Source organism: Mustela nivalis, assembly GCF_964662115.1.
Source record: "Mustela nivalis genome assembly, chromosome: 11".
NCBI classification, from domain to species: domain Eukaryota; kingdom Metazoa; phylum Chordata; class Mammalia; order Carnivora; family Mustelidae; genus Mustela; species Mustela nivalis.
The window spans coordinates 74,639,152-74,652,227 of record NC_139030.1 but is presented as its reverse complement, the minus strand read 5'-3'; the positions used below and the strand labels follow the sequence as shown (position 1 = coordinate 74,652,227).

General features: G+C 54.1%; 1 protein-coding gene and 1 long non-coding RNA gene across 2 annotated transcripts in view; one reads left to right on the top strand and one right to left on the bottom strand.

Annotated features, from left to right (window-relative positions):
* Positions 1 to 215: 215 nt before the first annotated feature.
* LOC309844247 lies at positions 216 to 1,163 on the bottom strand. Its single transcript, XR_014300563.1, has 2 exons — positions 879 to 1,163; positions 216 to 620 (listed from the first exon to the last, which is right to left on the bottom strand). It is a non-coding gene; the product is annotated as an uncharacterized lncRNA (long non-coding RNA).
* EFHD1 (EF-hand domain family member D1) overlaps positions 617 to 13,076 on the top strand; it is a 41,420-nt gene continuing 28,960 nt past the window's right edge. The window contains exon 1 of the mRNA XM_082690668.1: positions 617 to 1,661. Within this exon, the coding sequence (XP_082546794.1) occupies positions 1,360 to 1,661 (302 nt within the window). The 5' untranslated portion in view covers positions 617 to 1,359. The remainder of the gene's footprint in view (positions 1,662 to 13,076) is intronic.

Here is a 13,076-nt window from a genome sequence, read left to right as displayed (position 1 = left end):
TGATGGATATGTTTATGACCTTGATAGCAGTGATGGTATTCCACTGCTAACCACGTGCAAACATTAAATGAAGCTGTTAAGAAAGAGTGCTTCCTCCTTTAGCAACACTTAGACGACAAAGTTGAATTGCATTCAAAACCCACGCTAAGTAACACGAGAATTTTCAATAGTATGTTCTATTCATAAGTGAAAGAAAAGGCAAAGCTATTAGGTTGTTTGTTTGTTTTTTAGATTTTATTTTACTTTGAGTCCTCTACACCCAACATGTGGTTGGAGTTCACAACTCCATGATGATGTTCTGGAGGCTCTTCCCACTGAACCAGCCAGGCACCCCTAAATAACTTTTTTTTTTCATGTGTCCTCTATAGATGGACCGCCCGCCCACTCCTCACACCTCAGCCCGGGCCACAGACTCGCCCAGGCCAACCAGGTGGCCAGAGCAGACAAGAGCCCAGGCTGGGGCCAGCCTGTATTAGCCTTCCTTAGGGAGAACGACGACTGTGCTTGTTTTACCCGCTTGTCAAAAATGCTGCTTTGTTTATTTATTCTTGAGCTTCCGTTTCTCTCTTGTGTGTTTCACAGAAAAAGCTGGAGCCCCTGAAGCCACGCGGGTATCTTGCCTATTGGGGAGCCAGAGTTTTGTCACCCTTGCTCGCTCTCTTTTCTGTTTGTTTATTCGTTTTTAGTATTTTTTAGTATGTTTTAGCAACATTTATTTTCAGTGAATGTCAGAAACTCAGCCTCCTCCCCCAAAATTAAGAAACTAAGCTCCCCACTCCCTGCGGGCGCCTCCCACTCCTGGACCTCGCGACCCGTGGGTGCCACCTCCAGCCATGGGAGCGCGCGGGTGTCACTCGGGGGCGCTCGGTTTTTCCCACCTCCAGCCTGTCCTGGGTCGCGAGCACCTCCAGTTGGGGTACATCTGTGGAACGATAGAGGAACCGCCGGAACGGTCGTGAAACTTTCCTGCTGCCGTTTCTCCAGGGAACTCAGGGTCCCCCGGATCCCTCCGAGCGGGCTCAGGCCGCAAGGTCGGAGCTGATCAGTGGGTCCACTTCTCGTTCCGAGGCGCGGTCAGCCTCCAGTCCGGAGTCCTGGGGATCAGGCAACCGGGTGGGCGTCCGGTGGACGCGAGAACACCTGCGGTCTCTGGCCGGGAGGGCGGGTCCAGCAGCCGCCGCGCCTCCTTAAAGCCACGGCTCCGCCCCGCCCGCCCCCCTCTCGCGCCCGCGGTTCCACCCAACCGCCGGATTCCGGCCGCCTGGGCAGAACGTCGCAGAGCCGCGAGCCCGCTCGGAGCGCGCGGTCCGAAAGTCCCCACGTCTGGTTCTGCGTCCCCGGCTCCCCAGATCCGTCGCCATGGCCAGCCAGGAGCTGGCGCGCAAGCTGCAGCGGCGACTGCAGTGGGAGGAGGCCGAGGAGGGCCGCCCCCAGACCGCGTCCTGTGCTTTCACGGCGCGGGATCCCGAACCCGAGTGCGAGCCCCTAGCCTGGGCGCCCACCGCCAGCGCAGACGCCGAGCTGAGTGCGCAGCTGACCCGACGGCTGGACATCAACGAGGGCACCGCGCGGCCTCGCCGCTGCAAGGTCTTCAACCCCTACACCGAGTTCCCGGAGTTCAGCCGCCGCCTCATCAAGGACCTGGAGAGCAAGTTCAAACTGTGAGCGCCCGCGACGCCCTGCGCAGTGCGCCCGGGAGGACCCTGCGCCGTGGGACCCGAGAGGGGGGGAGCGGAAAGGTGGCGATGGGCGGGTCTTTATGGCCCCGAGTCCCCGCTCTGCTATGATGGGACAGGGTAGGATAATTTAGGAGACCTGGGGTGCCCTTAAGCATTTAACCCACACCTCAGATCCTGCGCGCCGGGAGCCCGTGCCGGTGCGGCGGTGGTGGGGTTGGGAGGGGAACCTGGCCTGGCCGGGACCCCGAGAGCAGTGGCCGCAGCTCTCCCTGACTGGGCTCTTAAGTTCCCCTGAGCCCCAGGCTCCCGGGTCCGGACGGCCGGTCCCGCCCCCTCCGCCCCTAGCGGCCAGAGGTGCCCGCCGCGCAACTTCTAGGAAACCGAGTCGCTCGGCGCCACACCTGCCAGCATTAACTTTACCGCCCAAGGGAGAAATTAGCCCCATTGTTTATCTTTTCAAACAAAGGAGGAAAGTTATCCTTGGCTGCCGCGCAGGGTCTGATGTACCCACAGAGGCTGAGAACTGAGAGTTGGTCAAACTAGTTGCAAAAGATCAGGACGTTCCTGGAGCGAGTGTGTCCTGGGAGCCTCCTGGCCGTGTCGCCGTATCTATTCTACCCCTTGCGTTTTGGGTAGGAGGCGCCCGTCGGAACCCGACGTAGCCCCTGGCAGCCGGTCGGACGGGGGCTCTCTTGTGTCCCGCGGTGAAAGCCCGGCCGAGCCCGGGAGCTGCTGGGCATTGGAGGCAGCGTAGAGAGCTTCCAGTATTAGGCCTTGCATTCTGGGAGGTCCTTGGACCTCAGTTTTCAAATCTGTAGAGTGAGGGCGGTAATTGTCCCTGCCTTTTAAGGCCATACGGCATTTTGTACACCCTAAGCTCCTAACCGAGCTATTAATATTATTTCCAGAATTGGACCAAGACCGGAAAAATGCCTGGGGGAGCAGAGGCCTCCGGCCAGGTCATGCTTGGGGCGTTTTTTAAAAGTGCTTGGAATGTGTTTGTCCTCCCGCGTGGAGGTTCTATTTAAAGGCTCTGTGGCCAGCACTGTGTGGCCAGAATCTTGGCCCCTTCTTGAGGCTGGGCTCTCGTCCAGCCTCGGCCTCTGTGGAGGTCAGCGGAGGCTGGCACCCGGAGCCTCCCTGCCTCCCTGACAACCTGATTTCCCTGGCTTCCAGGCACTGTCCTGTGGTGTTCACACCTGGTGGGTCTAGTTTGGGTAATTAAGGAAGGCTGAGTTTTGGCAAATGAAAAAAAATAAAAATAAAAATTGGCCTGGGGTGGAGATGGAAAAGCAGTGGGTGTATGGTTTGTGGGTCCCCTTTGGTTTCTTTCTCGTCAGGGCTCCTCTGGCTCCTTTGCTCCCATGTCCCAGCAGTTCCTCACAGTCCAGCTGGACTGGGGGGAGGGGGATGCATCTTGGGGACCACCGTCCTCAGGTTGCTTTGAGGTGACTTGGGCTACTTTATCTATGCTTTTGCTTTTTTTTCTGCAGAACATCTTTGAAAGGGTAAGTTTATTTGTGCACTGCCCAAGGGTAATACAGGGAGTCCACACAGGGTCTTTAGGCATGGTGGCATCCGTGAAGAAACAGGGTCAAGCTAAAGGGACAGCAGTGTGTGGTCTAGGGTCCCAGCCTGTGTGTGGCACTACATGTTAGCTCTCTGGACCTGTGGTATAAGGCAGAATTTGAGGTTGCGTTTTTGTTTTTGTTTTTTAAAAGATTTTATTTATTTGACAAAGAGATACAGGGCGAGAGATGGAACACAGGCAGTGGGAGACGGAGAGGGAGAGGGAGAAGCAGGTTTCTGGACCACAGGGAGCCTGATGCGGGGCTCGATCCCAGGACCCGAGCCGAAGGCAGATGCTTAACCGACTGAGCCACCCAGGCACCCTTTGAAATTGTGGGGTTTTTGTCACCTTTAACCAAAATCAGAGTAAACAAAAAGGGAGGTTAATTGGCTCGCAGTTGGTGTCAGGTATGGTTGGACCTACGTGCTCAGATGATGCTATAAGTGCTGTTTCTCATTTTCTCAAGCTAGCTTCCTCTCTGTGTTGTCCCCATTCTCAGGTGGCTTATTATGCCAGGTGGTGGCAGGCTGGCCACAGCAGCTCCAATAAGTCCAGAGGGCAAGAGTGACCACAGCAAAGGCTTTATTGTGTGTGTGTCTCTCTTTTTAGCTTTACTATTGTTTCTTATTGGCTCTGAACCAATTGCTGTGGCCCGGGGAATTTGTGGCTGCCATTGGCCAGGCCTGAGCCACGTGCCCCACCCTTAGCCACCAGGGCTTAGAGGTGGGGAAGACTGGCTTTCACAGGCTCCCTTGGGGCTCTTGCAGAGGGAGGATGGTCAAGTGCTGGTTTGCTGTGAATGACCTTCATAGGTCATCTTGAACCCAGAGTATGGGCAGGCTCAGGCCTGCTACTTTGTTCCCCTCCGGCCATGACTGAGCTGTGCCCAGATGGGCAGCTCCTGTCATCAGGGAGTGGGGTCTGAGGCCCAAGCTGATGCCCAGAAGCCTTCCTAGGAATCACCCCCTTGTGTCCGGAAGGCTGGAGAGGCAGAACAGCCCCTCTGGTTAGAGTCAGCTGAGCCATAGCCAGAGACACCAGTGAGGCAGGGGAAATAGTGTCACCTTTGGATTCCGACAGACATAGGGCTGCTGGGGCCTAGGCTCTGTGACCCTGGGCGAGCCTCATAACCCTTCTAAGTCTTGGTTCTGCTACTGGTAAGATGGGCACAACAGCCTCCCGTGAGGGGCAGGTAGTAACTGCTGCCCGTGGAAAGTGCTGCCATTCTTTTCCCACGTGTTTGGAAAAGGCCCCCTGAACCTGGTGTCAAGACCCAGTTATGCGTCAGGAGTGCGGGCAGGGTGGGGACATAGACCCCTTATTCCAGGGTCCTTAGCTGCGACTGTTGGTGGTGGGGAAGTTCTTTAAACACTTGCATCCTGTCATCAGAATGGGGGCAGTTGTTCCTTTCGGTGGGTTTTGGGGAGATGAATGCCTTCTGAGATGGCATGTGATCTAGAAGGGGAGAGCCCTTTGCTGCAGACCGGGCCTTCACATTGGCTCCAGCCCTGTGTCCCTGTGCCTGGCCCCAGCTTCAGGCTCCCCATGCTCCCCAGAGACACGGATTGCATGGCCCCAACCCCCCTGAGCTTCCACAAACTCAGCAGCCAGTCTCTGAGCTCCTTGGTTTTCCCTCTGCAAGTGCCTGCCTGTTTCCTCCACCACGGAGGCAGCTGGGACGCAGCCGTCCCTACCCCGCCAGAGTCAGCGGGCCCTAGGTTGGGAGATTCGTTACCTGGCTCCTTCCAACCTGGCTCAGCATGTGGCAGTGACTCTCGGCTATGGACCAACCTCATGGCCCAGCCCTGATTCCCTGCTGGCCCTCTTTCAAGGGTGCTTCTCCCTGCTGACCTGCATGACTTAAAAAAAAAAAAAAAAACCAACGAACCCCCCCCCAGCAACTTTTCAACTATGCATAGGGAGGTCCTCTGACCCCAAGCGCACTCCTGTATGGACCCCTAGCTGCAGTTGCCTTGGCCCCTCCCCCAGGGCAGGGCCAGAAAACCCCTTACTGGGGTCTCCCAGGCTCCTTTGTTGCCAGGAGGAGCCCTGCCCATCTGACCCATCCCTGACTCTCCGCCCTGCCCTGTGAGGGTGTCAGCTCTACATCCATCCTGCTGGTGCTGGTCATTTCCTGCTTTGCCCCCAGTCAAAGCATGGCCTCTTCATCCCTTTCCCTTTTTTCCTTCGCTTTTCTTTGCATAAATAAATAAAAGCGTTAAGTGTGTTAAAAATCCCAGCTTGCTTTCCAAACTTAACCCACTGTAGGAGCAGTACCGAAGCTGGGAAGAGCAGGCACGCAGAGCCAGGCTTTCTGGGTTTAGACGCGGGCTCTTACGACTTGCTACCAGGAAGGTGACTTAAAAAGCTCTGTTCCTCAGTTTCCCCTCCTGTCAAGTGAGGGTGAAATAGTATGGGCCTCATGGGGTTACTGTGGGGATTAAATAAGCTCATGCATGTGAAGCAGTTAGCTTGATTCCAGGCCCACGGTGAGGGCCCTGGAGGTTTGTGTCACTCAGTTTTAGAGGGTCACACCCCTGTCATTCTGGTGGATGTGCAAATTTTGTGTTGTCCTCTTTTGCTTAATAATTCAAAAGCAGGGGCGCCTGGGTGGCTCAGTCTGTTAAGTGTCTGCCTTTGGCTCAGGTTGTGATCTCCGGGTCCTGGGATTGAGCCCCCCCACCCCCGTTGGGCTCCTTGCTCACCGGGGAGTCTGTTTCTCCCTCTCCCTCTGGACAACCCCCCCCACTTGTGCTCTCTCTTAGACACATAAATATATACAATCTTTTTTTTTTTTCCTGAATATTTTACTTATTTATTTGAGCCAGAAAACACAAGGTGCAGGCTGGGGGTGGCGGGGCAGAGGGAGAAGGAGAAGCAGGCTCCCCACTGAGCAGGGAGCCCTATGTTGGACTCCATCCCAGGACACTGGGATCATGACCTGAGCTGAAGGCAGAGGCCTAACCAACTGAGCCACCCAGGTGCCCCTAAATATATAAAATCTTAAAAAAAAAAAATTCAAAACCACTTTGCAGTGTCTGAATTATCCTCTGAAGTTGATTTCCCTTCCAGTTGGAGCTGGAGTGCAGCAGCCTGGCCGCCTGCTGAGTGAGTGGTTCTGTGGGGGGCTTTGCCCTCCCTTATTGCCTTTCCAGGCTCTGTGGGTGGGGGTTACTCAGCCACTGCTGGGGGAGTGGAGGAGTATCCTAGGGCTGCTGGGACCAGGTCACCGTAACTCCGGGACTTTAAACAGTGTGAACATATTCTCCCGCCTCCTGGAGGTTGGCACCTGAACGCAGGGTGTCAGCAGGGCTCGGCTAGCTATGGAGCTCAGGAGAAGAATTCTTCTGTGCCTCTTGTAGCTTGTGGTGGTCACCGGCAGGCCTTGGCAGCCCTCAGCTTTACAGGCGCCTGGACAACTCCACCTTGCTAGTGTCTGCTCAAGTGTTCTTGATCTTGATGATGTCAGGACACTAGCCAGTGGATTTAGGGCCCGCCCTGATCTAGGATGACTTCATCTGCGTTTAATTTATTACATCTGTGATGATCCTATTTCCAGACAAGATCACAGTCTAAGGGTCTGAGTGGCGGTGAAGTGGTGGTGGTGGTGGTGGTTCAACCTGTTACTACAATTGAGCAGAGTTCCCCAGTCCATGTGGCCCTAAGAGTGGAGGGAGTAGGGGGCAAGAGAGAGAAGCCCCCACATTTGGGCATGTCAGAGCCTTAAAGCCAGCATGATTCCCAACCCCCAGCAGAAGGAGGGTCTGTGTTCCCAAAGCCCCATCCCAATGACATGGAGTGGCCATCTAACTACAAACACAAAACTAGTGGAAAAAACCCAACCGCCGAATTCCTGTTTAATCTGAGTTTCTAGATCCAGGCTCTGATGTCGCCTTAGTTCACTCAGAACCTGACTTGATGGGTAGAAAGTATGCCCATTCTTTTTGTTCAGGGTGAGAGAGAGAGAGAGAGAGAGAAAGAGAGAGAGCGGGATTCATGTAGATACTGCAGGACGGGCTTTGATCTTCTACATTTGATTTTCCTATTTGAAAGTGTTTCGCTAAAATAAAAAGAGAAGGAAAGGAAGGGAAGAAAGGTAAGAAAGAAAGGGAAGAAAAGGAAGGGAGGGATGGAGGGAAAAGAAAGAAAGAGAGAGAAAGAAAGAAAGAAAGAAAGAAAGGCAAAAGAAAGAAAGAAAGAAAGAAAGAAAGGCAAAAGAAAAAAGAGAAGAGAAAGTGTTGCTTAGGGATATCTTACATTATCAAGGCTTGGGGAAAAAACTGGGTCCTCCCCAGGCTGTGAGCGTGTTGGGGTCTTGGGCTGGAGGGGTCACTTGTCTTTGTATCCTTAGGGCCTCCTGCACACCTGAGCCTGGCTCCCAAATGGTGTGTTGTAGGAGGAAGAGAATTTTCGAGTGGGTGTGGGAAGCCAGAGCCATCATCCGCCTGGCCAGAGAAAGTTCCCTCTTCATATCCAAGTGTGTTACTGGATAGCCCGAGCCAAGAGAACAGTGGCCTGATTTTAAATGAACAGCGAGAAGGCCCAGAAGAAACTGACTCTGTGTGTGTGTGTCCAGGGTTGTAAGGCGAGCTGGTGGAGGTTAAGGCTAGATAGGAAACTTTAATTACCCCCCAGGCTTCTCCAGGGGCCTCTCGCAGAGGGAGGTATGGGGGTGGGGGGGCAGCCCCTGAAGGGCAGGACCCAAATGCAGCAATCTGGAAATGTGCCTGTGATGTCTTTGTAGCTATACTCTAATCTCCAGTTCCCCAAAAGAGAGGGTGGGAAGAAGAGCATTTGGCTCTAGAGAGTTGTCCTTTTATGGAGCATCCGAGCTGGTGATGTCATAACTGCCCTCCGGACACCACATCAGGGCTGAGCCCATCACGGCTGAGCCTAGGGAAGGGCAAGGATATTATGGAACTAGGGAGGGAGAAAGGGGTGTAGACTTGAAGGGGAGGCATTTGCTGTAGAGATGAAGTCGAGGAGGATTACTGGAGAAGAGGAAGAGGGGGAAGAGGAAGGGTAGGAGGAGGAGAGAGAGCGGACCAGCAGACCCACCCTCAGGTGCATCTTTTTTTTTAAGATTTTATTTATTTATTTAACAGAGAGAGCGAGAGAGTGAGATCACAAGTAGGCAGAGCAGCAGGCAGAGATAGAGGGGGAAGCAGGCTCCCTGCTGAGCAGAGAGCCAGTTGCGGGGCTCGATCCCAGGATCCTGGGATCATGACCTGAGCCGAAGGCAGAGGCTTAACCCACTGAGCCACCCAGGTGCCCCAAGGTGCACCTTTTGAGTGAATTGACTTGGAAGATGGGGAAGGTGCATGAAAATAAAAGGAATCTCGACTTTTGGTGCTTTTCTCCACCTTTAGAGAAAGGCAAGAGCTTCCATCTCCTGATTGCTGCTTCGGTCCATAGTGACCTGCCTTCTATTTGACATTCCCTCACCTCCACTGGGTTTTGCAGCCTTAAACTCTGGCTGCCTAGGGTGAGGCGTGAGAACCCTGGGCTCTTTGGAATTCCTGGGGAGCATTCAGCCAGAACTCTGGCTGGCTTCTGCTTTGAGGCCTCAGCTTCCGGCACAAAAGGCACCTTGACTGGAAACTAGAAATGTTTCTCAGATCCCTTCAAGTACGGTTGTTTCCCTGGGCTTGCCTTGGATGGGGGGCTGGAAGGGTGTGCCCAGTTCTGGCTATGAGACATCTGCGGGGAGTTTCTTCCTCCTTCCCTGCTCCCCATGTCTCTCTCTGGGGAGGCTCCTTTGCCATCCTTTTTTTTTTTCTTTTTTTTTAAGATTTTATTTATTTACTTGACAGAGATCAGGAGTAGGCAGAGAGGCAGGCAGAGAGAGAGGGAAGCAAGCTCTCCACTGAGCAGAGGGCCCGACGCGGGGCTCTATCCCAGACCCTGAGACCATGACCCAGGCTGAAGGCAGAGGCATTAACCCACTGAGCCACCCAGGCGCCCCTCCTTCACCATCCTTTTTTTTTTTTTTTTAAGATTATTTATTTATTTATTTGACAGACAGAGATCACAAGTAGGCAGAGAGGCAGGCAGAGAGAGAGAGAGAGAGAGAGAGAGAGAGGGAGGGAAGCAGGCTTCCTGCGGAGCAGGGAGCCCGATGCGGGGCTCGATCCCAGGACCCTGAGATCATGACCCGAGCCGAAGGCAGCAGCCCAAACCACTGAGCCACCCAGGCGCCCCTCCTTCACCATCCTTAAGGAGCCTTCCCATGCAATGAGAATTTGAATAAGAGGGATTTGAAACAGGAGCGATCAAAGTTGAAATTCAGTGAGTTATTAAAATCTTGCATTATGCAAAAAATATCCTTTCCCCTTTCTCCCTCATATGCTCAGGTTACAGGTGCCTCCTTTCAAAGCTGTGAGGTCTAGGGGACTCCAACTTCATGTATACTCTAGCCCTGTTGGGCCCCGAGTCCAGCGGGTAAATAGAAATCTCTTTCTCGGAGCGCCTGGGTGGCTCAGTGGTTTAGGCCACTGCCTTTGGCTCGGGTCATGGTCTCAGGGTCCTGGGATCGAGTCCCGCATTGGACTCTCTGCTCGGCGGGGAACCTGCTTCCCTCTGACTCTCTCTAACTACTTATGACCTCTCTCTGTCAAATAATAAATAAAATCTTAAAAAAAGATACAAAAAAAAAAATCCCTTTTTCTGTGGGGTTGAAGGAGGGTCCGATTTCCCCTGGGCTATGCTGCCTCTGGTTCAGGATGCTGCTGAGCCAGTGGGTCCCTAAACGTGCGCTGAGCTGCTGGGGTCTTGGGAGCTGTGGCAGCCAGGCCAGTCAGTGACCCAGGGGGGAGATGCTCTGTGGAGGAGCCCAGCACCTGCTCTAGGGCTCTAGGTTTGGCACACGTCTGCCTTCAGTTTCCTGCTTCATGAAGATCTGTGCCTTTTGTGCACCTTTGCACGTGCGTTTGCATGTGCTGACACGCATGCTCTCGTTCATGCTCCCCCCTCGCACACTCAGTGCTCGTGTCCCCTGCGTGATGTAGGCCGGCCCCTAGAGCCTCTTTCGGTTCCTGTGTCCCTCAGTGTTGGTGATCAAAGAGCGCTGTTGGTCCTAAGTCCTAGGTGCTCCTTGGAAGGCCCATGGTCAGGGGCCTCTGAGTCGTTGAGGCAAAGACCACACCATCCTGCAGGATGGAACCTGCCTTGTGGTCAGCGACCTGCCAAGAAAATGGACCCCAGACATGGATTCATTGGTTCTGAGGCTGTGTGACCTTTTGTGATGCCTTCCCCTGTGTTCCCAGCTCTGGTCTCCCATGATCTATACTTTCGTTCACTGTAATTCATGGTGGTATTGTGACGATGTGACAATGGTGATGGTGAGCCTCCTTCTTATCTACTATGGCTGAGCTCATCACCATTCATTCAGCGAAGCACCTGCCGGGCCAGGTTATACAGACCGATCCGGAAGAGTCACTGCCCTTGAGAAGCTCAAATAAACTTAACAGGGAGCCTGATTTCAGTGATGCCGCTTGACAGGGAGGAATGCAGGTCCTGGAAAAGTCATCCACCACGCCTGTGCAAGATACTTTGTGGGGCCTAGCAGCCTCCCATGAAGATGCTGGGGGGCCCTGGGCTGCTGCGTTCAGGGAAGGGGTCTTGGTCTTTCTGGACACATAGCCAGGGAAGCGCAGCCATCCAGGTCTGGGAGGGGATCCAGGTCCTTGACGGAGAAGCACTGAAGGCCCAGGCATTGAGGGTCGTCGAGAAGGAGGGTGGTGGCCGACAGCTTGGAGCACGGTGGGGACCCACCTGACCACGGCAGGCACAGGGAGAAGAGACTCCAGCTTCGGTTCATTGTGGAGAAAAAAGTTTTCTCATGGTTGGAGTTGCTGAGAAACTGAAAGAATTGTCTGGAAGGTGTTCAGCCCTTTTCTCTGGGGCTTCAGTGGGATGCAGGTGGTCTGACTTCTTGGGCTGGGACTTTGGGAGGCTGGGGGATGGACTGTATGACCTTCTAGTGTCCTTCAAGGCCCCTGCTGGGCAGACTCCTTCAGGAAGGGGTCAGACAGTAAATGTGTTTGGCCTGTGGATCCTCGGGTCCCTGCTGCCACTGTGAGGCAGAAGCAGCCGTTTACAATACCCACCAGTAAGCCCTGCTCCATTCAGACTTGGGCAACGGGATTTGGCCTGCAGGCTGTAGTTCACCAGGCCCTGTTCTAGGCGTTTTAAGTCCCTCCGGAGTCCTCTGAATCCCAAGCCCTGGGAATCTGGGCTGGTCTCTCTCATCCCCTTCCTGGGTTTCGCTTCCTGAAGCAGGCTCAGGGCCTGAGGGAAAAAGAGGCAAAAGCCGAAGGGGACGGAGGAGAGAGCCTGGAGCCCTGCCTGGCCACAAATGGCCACCCTGTTCTTTGCCAGCAGAGGGGGCCGGCAGCTGGCACCCCCGCAGCTGGGGTCCCCGGTGCAACACTGTTCCCTGGGAAGGGCTGCCTGGGTGTTAATTCTCCTGAGAGGTGGTCCAAGGTGTTTGGGCTAGGCTGTGGACAAGCCCTGGAAAGACTTAAAAACTCCAGATGAAAAGGAAAAGCCAAAGCTAAGTGGGTGGCAGAGACTTTGGCCTTGGGCGTCTGCCCTTCCTGAGCCCCGTGGCTAGAGCAGGAGGAGCTCTTCACCTCAGATCTTCGGGCCCCCTGAGATCATGTCTCCAGGTGGAGGTACCTCTTTGCTGAGGGGATCCGGCTTCTCGATGGGGTTTAAGGCCCATTTCCCCGAAGCTGAGACCCACTGGTCTCGAGGGAACAGACCAGAATCTCACAAGTACAGGGAAAAACTTGTAGAAGTATGATGTCCCCATTCAGAATCTCTTGGAATATAATGAAGATACTGTAATTTGGAGAGTGGAAGCCTGATGTTGTTCTCTTCTAAGGGGTCCCCCCCATCAGATTAGGTACCAAGTCCTGAAGGCTCGTGCTGAGACTATCTGTGCCTTTTTCCTCATGTGAGTCGGGAGGCCTTTGGTTCAGGTGATGGAAAACCCTGCCCCGAGCTCATCGGTGAAGAATCATCTCATATAACGGGGAGTCTAGAAGACAAGGGTGGCCCTTGGGCATGCTTGGCTGCTACTGTCCGAGCCATGGGTCCGGCCTGCTGCACCCCTCCAGTCCTGGTATTGCCTTCATCAGGGGGCCAGCGGCAAGATGGGAACTCCCCAGGTCCTACATAGCTGTGACAAAGTCAGGGGCAGGAAAGACCTGTGGGCCTTCCAAACAACGAGGAGGTCTTTCCCAGACGGATCCTGTAAGCCAGTCCCTGGCATCCCCTGGGCTGGCACTGGGTCATGGGCCCACCAGTCAGTGACTGCCCTTCCCTGAGGGGCAGGCACCTGGCCAAAGTGGGGGTTCTGGAAGGGAGGAATGGGGCCCAAGAGTGCTCCTTTTGGGCCTTTCCCTGACCATGGCTTTCTTGTGTCTTTCTTTGTTTTTGTATGTGTGGGAGGGGCTTTCAGAAGCAGGCTTGGGTTCTGGAGACCAGACTGGAAGCAGCCCATTACTAGGGGCTCTGGGCCTGAATGTAGAGGTCTTTGGTCTGGGACACTTGCTGTTGCCATTTTATTTTATTTTTATTTTTATTTTTATTTATTTATTTATTTATTTTTGCTGTTGCCATTTTAATCAAGAGCGCCTTTGATCTGTCTCTTTGCCTGTGGTTGTAGATCCCTGGCAGCTAAGAATATTGTGTATTTGGGGTTGGGAGGGAGATGTGTCTGTGTCTGTGTCAGCTGTCCGCTAGGCCAGCTTTCAGAAAGCTCCTACTTTTGCCTCAGGTCACCCTTCCACCTGACAAAGAGCTTGGCTGAGCGCGGCCAC